Raw genomic sequence first — 18,751 nt, 5'->3', positions numbered from 1 at the left:
TCTGTTTATCCCTGTGTCTCAATCAGCTCCCTAACTCCCAATGTCATGAATCAGTATATGGTGAACACAAATTCGGGCACGGGCAAAGGTGCTCATCCACTGAACACTGGGACACTTTATGATTCAATCACCCGTGACACGTTAACGAGCTTGCGCACTGAAGCGCAGCTGCTATTAATCAGCACCATCGCTGTGTATGTTTGAATCTTCAGAAAATAAGGCTTTGACTTAATAGATTTACACTTTTGATCATCATCTAATGACTCTAAAGACATGATGATGTTTCCAGATAGGGAACATAGTGAGCAACGTTTTTACGGTGCATTGTGGGATTTATTTAGGGAGCAAACATTTCAGTGCACTAGAATGTTTTTGCAATTTTGACAGCAATAAAAATGGCTGACTCCCTGATCAGTGCACTGGGTATTGAGTCCGATACATTTTAGGCACCGACCGAATTGCCTCTACACAATCGAGTAGTCGATTTCGATACCTAAGGGGTGAATCTCGTCAACGTCAGTGAGAAGTATATAGCATGCTAATCTAAAAGTGATGATGATTGGCTGTGTTTAGGCATCAAGGAAAAATACTAGCATCAGAAAATGGTTTGAGTTCCAGGGCTGAAAAAGAATGTTATCAGTAATATTGTTAACATTGTTCTATATTACAGAGAAATACTAAAGTACAATAATGAGCCTTTAAAATATATTTTTTTACAAGCGCACGCAGGAAGCGAGCCGCAGCGACTCAGGGAAAAGCGGTAATGATCCTGAATGTTTTGGAAAAAAACAACAAGAGACTGTCTGAACATTGTGTTAATTTACAGAGAGAAATTCACATTCGGGTTGAGCAAACAGACGATGATCTCGGGATCAATGATGGTCAGAGTGATTCACCAATAGCTTGATGCCTTTGACCATGTCATGACGATATTTGCCTCATTTTCACATTAATCTTTAAATTATTCTTATTATTATTATTATTATTATGACTATTAATATTATCAAATTAATATTACAAATAATTTGCCCATAGACACAAAGACACACATTTGAAGAAACACTCTTTATTATATTATTAAGTACAGATGACAGAAAAGCTGTATATGTGCATATATGAAGCGTGCAGTCTCACGCGCCTCTAAAGATCTCACACTTTGTTTCTGCCTTCCGATTTGTATTTTTTATGAGTGCTGCAAATGACCTCAGACGTCTCAGTTCAGGAGGTGCTTTGGGTTCAGTTCACTTTATTTCCACAGAGCAGTTTATTGTGAATGCAACTCTGCAGCCTGTAAAATAATACAAACTATATAAAATAATACAAAACGTATAAAATAATACAAACACGTTCACCTCGAACCATGATTTATATTTCAGTGATTATCATCATCATTAGAATTATTATTTTTACATTTATAATTGTTTTTATGTCTTCATTTGTGTAAGTAATTTTCCGCCTGCATGTTTAGACGGATTCTTGCCTGACGGTAAATTAAAAGGTGGTTACGTATATATATATATATATAAAATTTTATCACTTTATTATTTATTCATTTGCTTTTTCTTTTGGAGTGCAAATTGAATTTAGAAATGTATTTGATAAAATTTTTTCATTTTTTAAATAAATAATTAAATTTTCAATGCAAAAAACAATGCAAAATCAATAAAGCAAGAATATTCACAAATCCCTCAGCCCCAAGGTTTCCGATGTCATTGAGATATATATATATATATATATATATATATATATATATATATATATATATATATATCATGAACAAGGTAACTAAATGAATTTATTCACACACATGATATATTTTCCTGGATAACGAAATACCCGACGGGTAGAGAATGCACGGATGACGCTTCTTTGCCAGTGAGATGTTCACTGTTGTAAAACCATCTTTCAAAAGTTGAACAACACATTTTATATGAACTTATTTTTTTTCCAGTTTCACTTGAACTTTTAGTTAAAATAAATAAAAAATATAGTTCAAAGTTTGAAATCAAGGTGTCTTTGCAAGGTGTCTTGCAAAGTATAGAAAAGAAGTATCGTTTAGGAACCGGTATCGAAGTCAAGATATCGGAATCGAAAATATTTGAACAATACCCAGCCCTACTTCTGAACAATTGTGCTAATTGAGACACACCAAAAGACTGGATAACATGATTCAGTTTGTGTTTTCCGCAACATGGAAATCATAGGGCCCTATGAAAGTTACTTATAAACACATGAATCTGCTGTCAAAAAGTCGGGAATGTGTGTGTGTACAATTTCCAGAAATATGTTACGTGACCCAGTTATGAGTTAACTTCCTGTGTGGGTCCAAGCACTCTCTTAAGGAACAGGCATGTACATTGGAAAAAGAAAGAGCAAAAACAAAACTCCCTATCCTCAAATGTTCCTTCCCACCCTACTTGGTTTTGATGTAAAAAGGAAACTTAGCATTCCATTTGACTTATTGTTTGAGCTTAAAGAAAAGGCCATAAAAAAAAAAATCAGAGGCTGATGCAGTAGCTTCGAGTGTAAACAAATCAAGTGTAAACAAATTACCTTGCCTGTGAGTGCAGGAATATTCATGGAGTTTGTAGCAAAGCCCATTCCAAACACCATGGATGATTCCACCCCTAAAAACCTGGCCACCAGCTTCTCCAGCTTCTCATGCTTGTCAAGATTACCTGAAAGAGAGAAGAAAGATTTCAATGATGCAGTTATACCATCATTCATAACCCTCTTAAAAGGTTTCATACCATGGAAAACAGGTATTTTCTTGCTTGTTTGCTTTCAAACATTTCAATAAGTAAACATTCTCTTTAACATTCACAAATATGGAAGTCTATGGGGCAAATGTACTGGCGGGTTTAACAGCAAAAATCTACAGCTAGTAGATTACAGCTCACATATTAATTATTCCATATAAAATATTTCATTTGAGCTCTAAAGTAAGGTTTTCAGGTGTCCACAAACTCTGGCAGCATAGTGTATATATTACTGACGTGATACCTGCACATGTAAACTGTCCCTTTATTTGCTTATAATATGTGAAAGTTACTGTGTTAACTGGCTTTTCATGACAGGAGTTTGTATATGCCAGACAAGTAAGTGATTTTTTCACACCAATCAACACGTGTACAGTCTTGTGATGATGTTTTAAAAAGAGTGTATATTTTAATGTCCATTCTAGTGTAAAATCTTGCCTTGTAGACTTCAATAGATTTGAATTTGAGAACTCGTACAATAAATATCTGCACTTGAAATTTACATGCACAGCCTGATGTGAAAACAACAACAACAAATAAAAACATTTGACAATCTGCACTCACAGACAATAATCAAAAACCTGTGTTCAAAATTCAAAGTTGCAGACATATAGTCACAAATGTGTAAAATGTAATTCACATAAATACAACGACAACTAGTATTACATATTTACTTTTTTTCTTTAATTTGCAGTACAACCACAAATCTGGTCTTTCAACCACTCAAATCTTCATACCTTGACTTGTGCAACGACATTAAATGTCTAGAGATGGCAATGAGATCATTCTCTAAATAAATATTTATGCAAGATGTCTGCATTCTGTAAAACTACATGGGTAGTGACCATTCAGCCAGATGTCATGCCACAAATTCCATTTCCAAGGAAAATAAGAAAAAGTATTAATAACTGTAATATTCCTAAAAATATTGTAAGAGACCAACTTGTGAAATAAAGATGATAATGTTGAACACAATGTGCATTTTTCACTTAAAATTTCCTTATTTACATGGCAATATGTCACTGGAATCAAAGTGCACAATGATCATGGAAATCTAATAATCAAAATTCGAGCAAAATAATTGCAATCAGGCAATTATGTATTAAACAAAAAAAAAAGGTTCACTTCCTGTTGAAGCACAGGAAAAGTGTCATTTCGTACTGCTTCATTCTTGTTATTGATCTGCATAGATTAACTAATTAAACAGACCTTTAACTATAACTAACAAAATGATTACGGTTAAAATGATTTATTGCAATTAATTATATTCTGATTTGATTAATATACTATTTCTGGTGCAGCGGTACGTAGATTTATTATAACTTACTCTGAATTCTTTATAAAGTAGAAATCTATCACATAAGTCAGTAATATAATCAGTTTTGATTGGTTCGGCATCTATTGTTTCGTCGGTTGTCAACTCTCTTGCATTTGGATTTACAAGTGCACAAGTTTTGCTACAGGTTACAAAAGTTGTTGCACTGCAACTTCATGCCTTGATATTTGCAAGATTTGTGGTTGTACTACATAACTGAAATAAAGTACAAAAGTAAATATATAATTCAAGTTTGTGTCTGTCATTACATTAATTATTATGTAGAACATGTAGAGCATCAACAACAGAGATGGTGGAAAATGGTCATGTACAACTAATCTAACTGTTTTTGGTGCAGAGACACTTAACTAACAGTTGCTAAAAAATACAATTCTACAAAATTGTATGATATGGCCACTTTAAAACTATTCTACTTTCTATTACAATCTAGTACCCACAGTACATATCTCCAAAAACACCAGATAAATGAAAGTAAAGACTGAAACAAAGTAAGTGTGCATTACCAATTTCATGCCTAGTGCTGCTCACCCCCACACCATACATCAGAGTGCACTCAGAAGCAGCATCAGCACATGTGCCGGAATTCTCTGCAAAGCCGAGGTAGTTGTATGAGCCCATATTAATGACACCCTTCAGAACCTTCCCTGTGTGTCTGCAGGAAAGAAAACAGTACAAAAAATGTGGAACATCTGAAAAATCTTTTTTAATTCAGACCACAAATACTGTGTGTATGTACGCACACACACAATTAAAACCACCTGCATAATATTGTGTAGGTCCCCCTCGTGCCGCCAAAACAGCACCAACCTGCATCTCAAAATAGCATTCTGAGATTATTTTCTTCTCACCACAGTTGTACAGAGCGGTTATCTGAGTTACTGTAGACTTTGTAATTTCGAACCATTCTGGCCAGTCTCTGTTGACTTCACTCATCAACAAAGCATTTTCATCCACAGAACTGCTGCTCACTGGATGCTTTTTGATTTTGGCAACATTCGGAGTAAATTCTAGAGACTGTTGTGTGTGAAAATCCCAGGAGATCAGCAGTTACAGAAATACTCAAACCAGCCTGTCTGGTACCACCAATCATCCATGCGATTATCTAATCAGTCAATCATGTGGCAACAGTGCAGTGTATAAAATCATGGAGATTCGGGTCAGAAATGTCCACATCAACCAGCAGAATGGGGGAAAATGTGATCTCAGTGATTTGGACCGTGCCATGATTGTTGGTGCCAGATAGCCAGATGCTGTGCGCATATTGTGCTTTGTGTCAATTATCTAATGATCTATGCATCCGATTACCTTGTCTTGGCTTATTTGAAAGATAATTACATCCTCCATGCAACGCATTGTGATGGAGGAGTGCGTGGCCGGGCCATGATTGAGCACAGCCGGTGCTGAACCAGCTGATCAGTGGGAGAGTGAGATATGGGGCAGCCGGAGATGCCGGTTCAACAGAGAGAAACGCATGCATTTAATGTCTGTTTATGTTTGTTTTATGTTGAGTTTCTTATTAAACTTTGTTTACTGTTCAGCTGGTTCCCACCTCCTCCTTGCCCATCCTTAACCCGTTACAGCATGTGTTATTTTATATTTGGTTTATTTTGTCGTGAAGTTATAAGTGAAGATGCAGAATAAGAGCAACATCTGTTCACATGAAACATCCATTTCAAAAATATGTACTTGGCTATTACTCGCTTTATTTTTGTCTGTGAATAAAACAAATAGGCTGGCTGTATTTTACTCTGAGAACTTTCCAACAACATATGACACATGGCAATTTGATGAGTTTGATGTTCTTGATTACAATAAAATGTACAGTGCAACATTTTTCAAAAATGATCAAAACAGAACACTATTCTTTTGCAAAGCTCAAGGCACTTGTTCAATTTTGGTCACACATCCCTGTTTTTTTTGTGCATGATTCATCAGTGCATGCTATTCTAAATAAAAAAAAAGTTTTAAAACTCTTTCATCAAAATTGAACGACTTTCTCCAGCTCTGAAATGACTTTACTGCTAATCCAATAAAGGCTGTGAAGGGAGGGAAAAAATAATAAACAATAACGTCAAATCCCAATTTAAATAATACAATCAAATTGCTCTACATTACTTCCTGCTGAAGTGCAATTGTCTCATGTTGTCTTTAATAGAGAGAATATAAGTCGTCTAAAATCCACTCCATGCTCATTAAGTGTACCACACGCTCATTTAAGCTGTAAGGAGACTCACTCAAAGGTCCAGTTGTAGTCATTTGTGACCCGCTCCACCAGGTCCATCTTGGCTCCTGGGACACTGCATATGGGCCTGTTCCAGTTATCTCTGATCCGCATGTACAAATTCCTGGTGTAGAAGTTCTCAAAGTCCTGGTACAGTGGAACAAAATCCTGGGAACAAAATATAAAAGAGATAACACACCAGGACTAACTTTTATAATTGCAGAAGAATGATCCTAAAGAAAATGTGAGTGGCATTTGGCCTTGCAAAAATCGCCACCATGATGCCAAGTTGTTGTGGGTGATTGCTAGTGCATTGGTATGATGCTGCTAAGGTGTTCCGAGTGTTTTTTTGTGTATTGCTATGTGGTTGCTAGGGTGTTCTGGGTGGTTACTTGATGAACAAAACAAACAAGCCCACTGAGTCTTTATGATGTTCTGGTCCCTGAACAGAGATCCCTCATTCATGTCCGTCACACAAACTTAAAGTCAGAAGTTTGTTCACATCCCTAACCTACCGTGATGCTTGCCTTAGCAAACACCATGAACAAACAGATTTTTTAAGTTTTAACTCTACCTTCTGTTCTTCTCTCTCTCTGGCCAGGTGACACTTCTCAAACTTCCATTCCCTTAGGAAGTCTCGCAGATATCCAAAAATGGTGAGGATGCCATAGCCCATGTAGGTGAAGACGGCCACAAGCAATGGCGTCTCCTCAAATGACTCCACTAATGGTTTGTTGTAAAGCACTGAAGTGCATGAAACATGATGGTTCTGCTGAAAAATAAAATAGATGGATTGATGATACCATAAATATGTGAACATACAAAACCCCTTAAGCAAATGTGTGATTACAAAGTGCACAACAAATATCACAATAACATTATCACTGTACTCCTAGTCCCATGAGAGCAATGTTGCTTATTTGGTCTATTGTGAGGCTTCTACTGTAACCTAGATTAAAACAAATCATTTTATTATAGGTGTAACATTACTTTGGGTACAATACTGGATGTGTGTCAATAAACGAAACTATTGTAGCACATTAACTTTCAAGGGCAACGTAGGAGTGAACAGTTGGCAGACAGGTTTCAACCAAAGTGACTTCACAAATTATAGGGATGGTCTCTTTTCATAGCCTTTTGTTGATCAAAAACAAAAAGAAATATATATTTAACCTTCAATGCATGGGAATTTCAAACACTTACATATTCGGATCTTTATAGAGACTCGGCACTTATATCTACAAAAAATGTATCAACAAAATTCTCAGATTGTGTCAAATTTTCCAAATATTTTCAAGAGAATTAGAAGATAATAGAATAAAATACATTTGGAAACTTTTATTTTTCAAATATAACATATCTAATGCAACAAATCAGGACAAATCTAGAAAAAGGATGATTTACAGGGGGTGGAATGAGGTCCCAGGAGTCAAGTCAAGTGTTTTTTATTGTCGTTTCAACCATATACAGTTAGTACAGTACACAGCAAAACGAGACAACGTTCCTCCAGGACCATGGTGCTACATAAAAACAACAAAGGACCAACACAGGACCACATAACTAAATAAAATACCTATATAAAATACATATATAAAATACCTATATAAAGTGCACGTGCAAACATGTGCAAAGTACGGGACAGTACAACAAATGACAACAGTAAAGCCATAACGCCCATTTCACATCGCAAGTGTGATCGGCGCGTGAGTAGAACGTATTTCTTTCAGCACCCCTGTTAGCAGGTTACACCATTCACATCGGAAGTGTCAGCAGGGCGTCAGAGCGTAGTGCGAGCGTTGAGTGAGCTGCAGTGCGGGTTTCGGCTCAAAGTCTAATTTTGCAGCACCGCTCGCGCTCAATTAAAGTGACCATTCACTGTTGATGGATAAAATGAATGTGATTTGACACAAAAAAAGTACACGAATCACAAAATAAACATATATTTGTAGTCTAGTGTGTTTATACTGTATGAATTAGAGTACATCTGAAAAACAAATAAAAAAAAAAAAAGAAATTCCAGGAGAATTAACAATTTAAACCAATATAAAATATTTCAATTATAGATCTAAATCAGAAGTATGGTTTATATAATGCTATGCTAACGTCTCGGTCAAGCTTGCGATGTGAAACCGGCGTAAACTCCGCTCTCATTAATGTATGCTAAACTAAACTTCTGTGAGATGCTCACTGAACTGCCGCTATTCTTAAAGAGACAGCACTTGTTTTACTTTTCAATATTAATACTTGAAAACAGTGCAAATTATGCATGTAAACAATAAATGTAATATATGTATTAGGGATGCACCGAAATTTCGGCCGAAAATGGCACTTTCGGTTTTCGGCCGAAAGAGAAAAAAGGCTGAAAATATGAGCCGAAAATATATACCTCCTCACCCCGCCCCTCAGTGCTCTGATTTCACTCTGGATCGATCTAGCCCTTATCACGGTGCTACCAAACAAAGGCCGATCATGTCAGCGGTGTGGAAATTCTTCAAAGTTTCTGATAAGGACATCAAATTTGCGATCTGCAGTGTTTGTTCAGCAGAACTTTCAAGATATTTATATACAGAGTACAGCAAGAGATTCTACAGGAAAGCGCCCGATCCACAGCAGTGCCACAACTAGCGCAGCTACACCACAACTTGAGGCGTATCCAGCTGAACTACGCCAGAAGCGACAATCCCCTTGACTACGGTCGCATAAACTAAGAACGCTTTCCTTTGCTTGCACGGATTGCGCACAGGCATTTATCTGCCCAAGCACCAGCACAGAGAGTGAGAGTCTATTCAGTGCAGCATCTCATGTTCTTGATGAGCCTTCTGACAGGAGAGACTATCAGAAAGTTTAGCAACTTTTGTTCTTGAAGACAAACCTGTCACTTGTAGTTAAATAGAAAGTGGTCCAATTTGATGTGTATAGCAATTACATTACACTTGTTCTTTCACAATCTGTCGTTTACAGTTGAGGTTGGATTTAGTTCAATTACTGCTGTTTTGCACTGTTGTTTTGCACAATCATTTTCACTTAAAGTGTACACAACAAGATGGCGCCGAGTATGGCTGCTGCTGCGTTGCGAGCTCCGTTACAACACTGCGGTTTATTGTTTGTTTTGTTTACAGTTCTTTGTTTTTTTGTCTTGGATGTTGTCTGCCTTATTGTTTATGACAGCCAAACGCTTTTGGACATTGGTTCTACAATTTCACATCGAAAACCGGACTTCAAATTCCTTAATGCCGACCCGCTGTTTACAAACACGCCGGCGGAGCCCTTTGTCTGGGCTGCTCGGCCGCGGAAACGCAGAAGGAAAAGAGGAAAACGAGCCGGCGTTCTCATCAGAGTAAGACGTCGTGCAAATCGACCCCCGCTACCCAGTATACTACTGGCAAATGTTCAGTCTCTGGACAACAAGCTCTGCGAGCTGAGAGCGCGGATCTCTTTCCAACGAGAGACGAGAGATTGCTGTGTTATCTGCCTTACAGAAACCTGGCTGGCTGCGGAGATTCCAGACTCGGCCATCGAAATCACTGGCTTTTCCGTGCACCGACCGAGTGAGCAGGAATCCGCGCACCCTGAGGCTGCGTTCATTGTTACCGGGGACTTTAACAAAGCCAACTTCAAAACAATCGCTCCAAAATACCACCAACACATAAAGTTCAACACACGAGGGGACCGGGTTTTAGATCATTGTTACTCTCCTTTCCGGGATGGCTACAAATCTCTCCCCCGCCCCCCATTTAGCAAATCGGACCACTCTTCCGTTCTGTTTTTGCCCGCTTACAAGCAGAAGCTGAAACGGGAAGCACCCACCCTCAGAACGATCCAGTGCTGGTCAGACCAATCAGACTCTGCGCTACAAGACTGTTTTGATCACGCTGACTGGGAGATGTTCCAGTCCGCCTCTGATGACGACATCGAGGTTTACACTGACAGCGTAACGTGTTTCATCAGGAAGTGCGTAGAGGATGTTGTTCCGACCAAAACAATACGGATATACCCCAACCAGAAACCATGGGTTAACGGCAAGGTTCGAGCGGCACTCAATGCGCGGTCCTCCGCTTTTAATTCTTCTAACACGGAGGAGCGTATACAAGCCAGTTATGCCCTCCGTAACACCATCAGTGAAGCCAAACGCCAGTACAGGCACAAACTTGAAGGTCAGTTCAACACCACTGACTCTAGAAGCATGTGGCAGGGAATTAATACCATCACGGACTACAAACGGAATAAAGACTCCACTGTGAACACCGCTGCATCTCTCCCGGACGAACTTAATACATTTTATGCTCGTTTTGAGGACAGTAACACCGCCCTCGCGGAGAGAGCACTCGCTGCTGACGCTACAGAGGTTGATTCACTCTCCGTCTCTGTTGTGGATGTAACCCGATCCTTCCGATGGGTGAACATCCGTAAAGCCGCGGGTCCAGACGGCATTCCGGGCCGCGTCATCAGAGCGTGCGCGAATCAACTGGCAGGTGTTTTTACGGACATTTTCAATCTGTCCCTCTCCCTGTCTGTAGTCCCCACATGCTTCAAAACATCAACCATTGTGCCTGTACCGAAGCAAGCCACAATCACTTGCTTAAATGACTGGCGTCCTGTTGCTCTGACCCCCATCATCAGCAAATGCTTTGAGAGGTTAATCAGAGATCACATCTGCTCTGCTCTCCCCCCCCTCTTTGGACCCATTGCAGTTTGCCTACCGCAACAACCGCTCCACTGATGATGCCATTGCATCTACACTACACACTGCTCTCTCCCATCTGGAAAAAAGGAACACATATGTGAGAATGCTGTTTGTAGACTACAGCTCAGCATTCAACACCATAGTGCCCTCCAAGCTTGATGTGAAACTCCGGGCTCTGGGCTTAACCGGCTCGCTGTGCAGCTGGATCCTGGATGTCCTGTCAGGCAGACGTCAGGTGGTTAGAATGGGCAGCAACATCTCCTCATCACTGACCCTCAACACTGGAGCCCCTACTGTATTCCCTATACACGCATGACTGTGTGGCAACACATAGCTCCAATGCCATCATTAAGTTTGCTGACGATATGACGGTGGTAGGTCTGATCACTGACAATGATGAAAGAGCCTACAGAGAGGAGGTGCACACTCTGACACGCTGGTGTCAGGAGCACAACCTCTCCCTCAACGTCAGTAAAACCATGGAGCTTGTGGTGGATTTCAGGAAGAAAGACAGAGAACACAGCCACATCACCATCAATGGAGCACCGGTAGAGAGTCAGCAGTTTCAAGTTCCTCGGTGTCCACATCACTGAAGAACTCACATGGTCCGTCCACACTGAGGCCATTGTGAAGAAGGCTCACCAGCGCCTCTTCTTCCTGAGACGGCTGAGGAAGTTTGGAATGAACCACCACATCCTCACACGGTTCTAAACCAGTACTGTAGAGAGCATCCTGACTGGCTGCATCACTGCCTGGTACGGCAATAGCACTGCCCACAACCGCAAAGCCCTGCAAAGGGTGGTGCGAACTGCCAGAAACATCATCGGAGGTGAGCTTCCCTCCCTCCAGGACATGTACACTAGGCGGTGTGTGAAAAAAGCTCGGAGGATCATCAGAGACTCCAGCCACCCGAGTCATGGGTTGCTCTCACCGCTACCATCAGGCAGGCGGTATCGCAGCATCAGGACACGCACCAGCCGACTACATGATAGCTTCTTTCCCCAAGCAGTCAGACTGTTGAACACTTGATCTATCATGATCAATAATTAGCACTGCACTTTATTCATCTCATATCTCACACTGGACTGTCAACATATTCTCCTCAATATACTACTTCATATATATATTTCATATACTCCTTATTGTATTGTATATTGTGTGTATTGTATATAATTATTGTGTTGTGTAAGTATGTGTACATTTGATTTGTAAATTGTTTTGTGTAAGTATGTTGTTTATTGTAATTGGTATATGTCTTGTCACTGTCATGACTGCTATGTTGCTCGGAACTGCACACAAGAATTTCACCTACTGTTGCACTTGTGTACATGGTAGTGTGACAATAAAGTGATTTGATTTGACATATGTTTACATAAACAGAATACAGCACTGATCTATATATATATATAATTATATATTATAGTTATATATAGATCAGTGGAATAGAGGCCCTCTGCCATTCTGTGTTCTGCCTTTTTGTTTTAATTAAAATTACTGTTGCATATTTAAACTTTTTGAAAGATGCTAGCTAAGTTCATTACTTGACTGTTGTTTTGCATAATAATAGTTTTCTAAAACTTTACATTATTTGGATAATTGTTAATAAAATCTGTAAAATTTGATTTTTACAGAACTGAATGAAGAATAATATTTAATAATTGTCCATTATTGGTGTGTTACTTTCAATAAAAGTGTGATTTATTTTATTGCTTTGTAGTTTTTCAATTCAGATTCATTAAATTCATGAAATTAATGAAAAAGTATAATGTTAATACAATTATACACAAAAATATTAATTTTTTTTCTTAAATAGGTAAAAAAAAAAAAAAAAAAAAAAAGGACATTTCGGTTTCGGTTTTCAGCCAAGTGCATCCTGGATTGTTGGTTTCGGCCCAGAATTTTAATTTCGGTGCATCCCTAATATGTATATATGCAATATAATGCATGCGATTTCAAGACATCATATTTATTGATGGAATACATGGATTTGTACATTTGGTACAAATGTCTTGGAGATGCCAAACTTGAGTTGCTTCTCAACAGGTAAGCTACACTCAAGGTATTGCCACACAAGTTAGCTCATTACTATCGAGCTCCAAATAAATTCGTAAGATAAACAGAATATGCATCATTACGCTTACTAATTACCAGAAGAACAATTCGTACCTCATGTGCTGGATCCCCCTACAACCCGTTAAATGTTATCGCACTACCTGATTCCTCTGCCACGCTTCCTGTCCAGTTTGTATACGTTATAGTGGTCTTGTTTATTATGATGTTAAACATTTATCACCTTTTATTTAGTATGGCCTATTTGTTCATAAGGAACCAGAGTGTGAAAGGGCATTATAAGGGGTGTTGGCAAAGGTTGTTTGAAAACATACTTTATTTTTGCAAATCCATTTGGTCCATTAGTAGCACAGAAATTACATACTTCACATTTAAGACTGGCAATTTGTATAATGCCCAATTTATAAAGCCCTGCATTAGCACAAATCCCACTCCTTCCTGGATCAAGGTGGACAAAATGCTTTAAAGTGGATTGGAAATTTTATCTCAAACTGAAACGACTTAATAGGGTGTGATTGAGTACATGAAGGGTTTTTGTTTAGCTCGCTATGAGCTTTACAAGTGTAATCTTCAAGAAGTTATGCTGCAAACCCAAGTCATATGAGAAAAGATCTTGATTAGGGCCTCAGTTCAGCACTAGAAAAACAAGCCTAACATCACACTCATGTTCTTGGAAAAGTTGTTGCTCCCATGGTGCTCATAAGTGCCTCTGGTAAAACATCCTCAGGTTGCAAAATATTGTTCTCCAGTTACAAGAACACTACACAAAATGTCCCATGCTCGTGTCAATATAAACAGAGACAACTGAAACCTGACCCGGTCACCTATGTTAACAATGAACTCAACCCTAACAGCAAACAATTAATTCCATCCAATAACCATTCATCTCAATTTAATAAGAAAAAAAAACACTTTATAATAGTTTTCATTAACAGCACATTTAACAAAAAAAATTATGGAGTGCACCTTTAAACAGTAATATTTGTTAATGTTTGTAAAACTTATTTGTAAAAGTTTTGTGAAGTGTTCCCAAAAATATTATCATTAAATATATGCCCATGCTGATAAGTAATACAAGTTTATTAATTAACAAGCTGATGATAGAATATACAATTATGAGATAATACCATAATTATTTACACAATGTTTTTTACCCCCATTTATGTAAAAAAAAAAACAAAAAAAAAAAAAACATGTTCTTAGGAGTGCCAACCCTCCTACATTATTTGGCTTGTATTATTTCTGGAATGTGCATACCCAAAGTGCATCTTCCAAAAACTCATGTCCATGACGCAAGTTAATTTCCCAAACTAAATTGGAAGAAAACTAGTTTAGACTGACATTTCTTTTGATGCCTGGAATCTATCTGCAGGTGTCTATAATTATCCATTCAAATGGTTAGATATACTGGTCATGAGTAATTTATATGTGATGTAAAAATTTACGCTTTCACATCATGTCACATCCATAACACTGGAACTGCTGAACAGCAATTCAATTTCCCCCACACTAAACCACGTTCCGACGTGTAGTCGACTTATCTGTTGACACAAATCTTGGTGTACATCATCACAACCATGATATATGTGGAAAAAGATAAATAAAGTTATATGGGGTTATAACAAAAAAGGGGTGAGTAAACAATTACTAAATGTTCATTTTTGGGTGAACTAATCCTTTAAGCTAGTTTATACTAAACCTGTAGGCCCTGCTTAGTAGAAAGGTTCAGTATAACTGTATTTTGCCCTCAAAAATTGACCATACGAAGAGAAATGTGACTGCACCTTTAAATATAAACAAATGATATGTCAAGATGCCAATAAGGATCTGAGACATGAAACATCATATGTGGAACTGTGACCAAGCTTTGACAATACCATACAGCGCCACCTATTGGGAAAAAGTTAAGCACTTTTCTTACACTACAAGTCATTAAAGGTGCACTCGGCAATTCCTGTGAAACACTGTTGATATTCAAACTCAACTGCCAAAACAAACACCCCTCCCTTCAGAGCTCCTTTGGAAGCTCCGCCCTCCAAATTTTAAACATATCAGCTCCAGACTCTCACATCTCTCCTGCTACTAAATCTAATATACGGGTTCAGTGAAACATAGCAAAAATGATGTTACCCACCTATCGAAAGGAAAAAGAGAAACTTCTTCAAGCCTTTTACCTCTCGGAGGTCTCACCATCTCTGAAAAGCCTCGCCGATGTTGACACAGCTCCTAGCCCTCAATTTATCATAATCCTTCTTTTTTTCGTTTATATTCGTTTCTCAGCCATTTGTCCTCCTTGGAGTTTAGAAAGTTTGCAACAGCCAGATTTGCCATCACTCCTCTAATTTACCTCTAGCTCTGCCCCCACCCCCCATCCTGTGCATGCACAAGAACCACCCCCTGTTGCTGATCGGCTGGAGTAGAGTTCTGTGGATTGGTCTGATCCACTTTGTTTTTGTCACATTTACAGAGCCAGGGCTGTGTACAAATACTACGTTTTTTTTCAGCCCATCCATGGAACTGACAGCTAGCAGACTGTGAGGAGATTGCAGGATTTGACAAAAAGTTTATTGGATTAGAATTACTGAGCTGCTTTAAACTAATGTATTTTTTTCAACGGTTTAAAATCATCATCAGCGGAATTCTAACTTCAATGAAAATGTTTGCCATTGGTGTGCTTTGCCCTGAAATTGCTACTTGCATCTCTTTATATATAAGGTAATTCATATTTTATATTTAAATTTAAAATTTAAATTAATAAAGAAGCGGAAAATACAATTGTACAGGTAATACTTATATTAATTTAGCCACTTTGATTTCGGTCGTGAAAATAATTGAAAATAATCAGGTTAAAACCTAAACGATACACATAGTGAGAGAAACAACAGAACAGTCACACACATAAATATAAAGTTTTTTTTCTAACCCAAATCAAACGCATCAGATATTAACTTTTAATACTTAAAACGAGAGCCAGTGTAATATACTAGTGTAAAACTATTATAAACACAATACGCGGCTCTGTGTTGCTACACTGGAGCGTGTTTCTGTATGTGTAGAGCAAATAAGGCGGCCTCACCTTCTCCGCCAGGCGGCGGAATCTCTTCAGCGGCTGCTGGAAAAAGCAGTGGTTCTTCACGAACCCGTTGCTAGCCGCTTTCTTCGCTTGGCTCGTCCGGTGGCAGGTCTCTCCATTCAGAATCTTTTTAGCGGAGCTTTGTGTCATGGCAGGCCGGCTGTGTGCGCTTAATCGCCCGCTTCCCTAGCGTAATCTAACTATGGAGATCCCAATCCCTCACAAACCCGTCGAATGGCAATCTCACGCCCACTGACAGCATTCAGTAAAGACGCGCCTTCCAAGTCCGCACACAGCCAATGAGATTGAACAACGTCTTGCATTGGCGCCGTTAATGATGAATATTTATAATCCGATTGACGTCGTTAACCGATAGTAACCCAACAGAGGGCGTGGCCAACACAAACATTCTGCCTTTACGTCATATTTTCTTCTTTTCTTATTGGACTAAACAGGAGAGAGTAATGGAAAATCTGATGTATGTAAACATTTCCCCCTCCAAGAATTTTAAAAGATCTATGTTTTCTGAAAAGATAAAAAAAAAAAAAGAAAAAAGAAAAAACTTGCTAAATATAAAAAATAGCGATTTTTCTTTTTATTCATCATCATCATCATCATCATCATCATCACACTGATTTTCCACAAATAGTGTAGGCTACACAATGTGGCTTGAAATGGCTTAAAAAAATTGTCAGTGAAAGGAGATGCTTAAAGAAATATTCCACATCCAATACAAGTTAAGATCAATCGACAGTATTTGTGGCATCATTTTGATTGCCACAAAAAATTATTTAGACTCATCCCACTTACAATGGATGTGAAAGGGCACATTTTAGAGGGTTTAAGGCAAAAATGTGAAGCTTATAATTTCATAAAAGCACTTACATTCATTCTTTTGATAAAAACATGTACATTATTTGAGCTGTAACGTTGTTTAAATCATTGTTTTTAAGGTGTAGGTTGTTATGTTGTCATGGCAACGGAGTTGTAAAATTTGATATCACTTTACACAGAAAATATTAGTAAGTGATTTTATCACACTACAATCATGCTAACACATATTGTTTATGTCTTGTTGCTATTTTTTTAATGTTTAATTAATAGTGTTAATGCATTTTAATGTTAACAGACTGGCCTCATTCACTTCCATTGTAAGTGCCTCCCTGTAACCCAGGTTTTATTTTATTATTTATTTATTTTTTATTTTAAAAGAAAAACAAGTCAAAATATTTTTTTGGGCTAAAAAATATGTAACAAATGCCGTCAATTTAATTGAACTTGTATTAAACCTGGGATATTCCTTTAATTTCAGGTTTGTCCAACTCCGTAGGTCAAGAAATATAATATGTAATATTTAAATATTATATATATACTTTTTATTTTCTATTCAGATTTGTAGGTTGTGCAACCCTGTTTAAAAACCTGATTTGTGTAATACAAAAAAGGTAAGCCAAGTAAGTTAAGAGAGAATACAAGATACACCTAAACAACTATAAATATGTATATAAAAGTAAAACTTTGTAAACAATGAAAATAGTGTAAACTGTCAAAGCAATGCAAAACAACTTTTAAGCATTTTTGTGCCTTTAAACCTTAAAATCAATACCAATTTGTACCTGATTGACACCCTAGAAGTTTCTCTAATAGTAAAAAGTATTTCTGTTTTGTCTAATGTGTAATTTCTTTCTAGTTAATTAAATGGTCTGGCCTTCGTGGCTGTGTCTGAAGGTAACGTTCATGGAATTTGCTTCCTGTTTAATAAACAATCACACATTCACTCTCAGATGACTGGACTGACAAGAAATAAGTTATGTTTTAAAGGTCTGATATGTAATAAGTCAATGCCCTGAAGGACAACCAGTGGATTCTGAAAGACTGAGACCTCAAGCGAAAGCTTCTAATTTAGCATTTTTCGAATTGAAAAAACTGCTTCATTACAAATTATATTATTAGTATAACAATTTAATAAAAAATCTGAGTTGAAACATTTACATGAATTTCAGAATTTATTATTATTTGATGTGCCATTTTGCTTTAACCACAGCATGCACTCGAGCTGGCATGGACTGTTTTTCCCCAAGTTTGTATAAAACCTGATGATCATGTCATCTAGCATGATTTGAGAATGTTTCAAATAGCATCTTGTGTACTTCAATGAAACCTTTTGTACCAAGAAGATAACATGACAAATGTCATATATTTCCTTACATTTGATTAGCGTTATTAGATATAAAGCCAAAGATGATGCCATTTTATTTGTATTTTTTCATTTCTTTTATTACCAAACAATATTTAATTAAATTAAGCTTACATTGTCAAGTGAATAGTTTTACAATAGAACTGTCCGAAATTCTCAGACTACGTGATAAATATTTCACATTACTATGATGCAGGCCCATAACCTGCTGGTCCAGTGTACAGGAATGTTCCACTTGTCAAGGCACGATATTTCCCTATCTGCCCTGATCCCTTTACCCATGCAGAAACCTAAAGCCTGTTTTAGGTACTTTTTGAGGGGCTAGTTTTCACTGTTGTCACTTTTGTACATGAGGAACTGTAGTTGCTTTTAGCCATTTATGGCGCTTTTCCACTACACAGTACCAGTTCG

General features: G+C 37.7%; 1 protein-coding gene across 2 annotated transcripts in view; it reads right to left on the bottom strand.

Moving 5' to 3' along the window:
* The window catches only part of LOC127621757 (serine palmitoyltransferase 2-like), a 40,500-nt gene extending 24,000 nt beyond the window's left edge, over nt 1-16,500 (bottom strand). Inside the window, exons 1-5 of one of the 2 annotated variants that reach the window (XM_052095477.1) lie at nt 16,147-16,500; nt 6,891-7,085; nt 6,330-6,484; nt 4,599-4,747; nt 2,554-2,678 (exon numbers count right to left, since the gene is read on the bottom strand). In XM_052095477.1, coding sequence (XP_051951437.1) covers nt 2,554-2,678; nt 4,599-4,747; nt 6,330-6,484; nt 6,891-7,085; nt 16,147-16,293 — 771 coding nt within the window. In that variant the 5' untranslated portion in view covers nt 16,294-16,500. Of the gene's footprint in view, nt 1-2,553; nt 2,679-4,598; nt 4,748-6,329; nt 6,485-6,890; nt 7,089-16,146 lie in introns of both variants that reach the window. The other variant, XM_052095476.1, reaches the window with a different exon arrangement.
* Nucleotides 16,501-18,751: the final 2,251 nt, after the last annotated feature.

The sequence above is a fragment of the Xyrauchen texanus genome, chromosome 28, assembly GCF_025860055.1.
Source record: "Xyrauchen texanus isolate HMW12.3.18 chromosome 28, RBS_HiC_50CHRs, whole genome shotgun sequence".
Lineage (NCBI taxonomy): Eukaryota > Metazoa > Chordata > Actinopteri > Cypriniformes > Catostomidae > Xyrauchen > Xyrauchen texanus.
The sequence above is the reverse complement of the archived record's forward strand: the minus strand, read 5'-3'. Positions and strand labels throughout refer to the sequence as shown.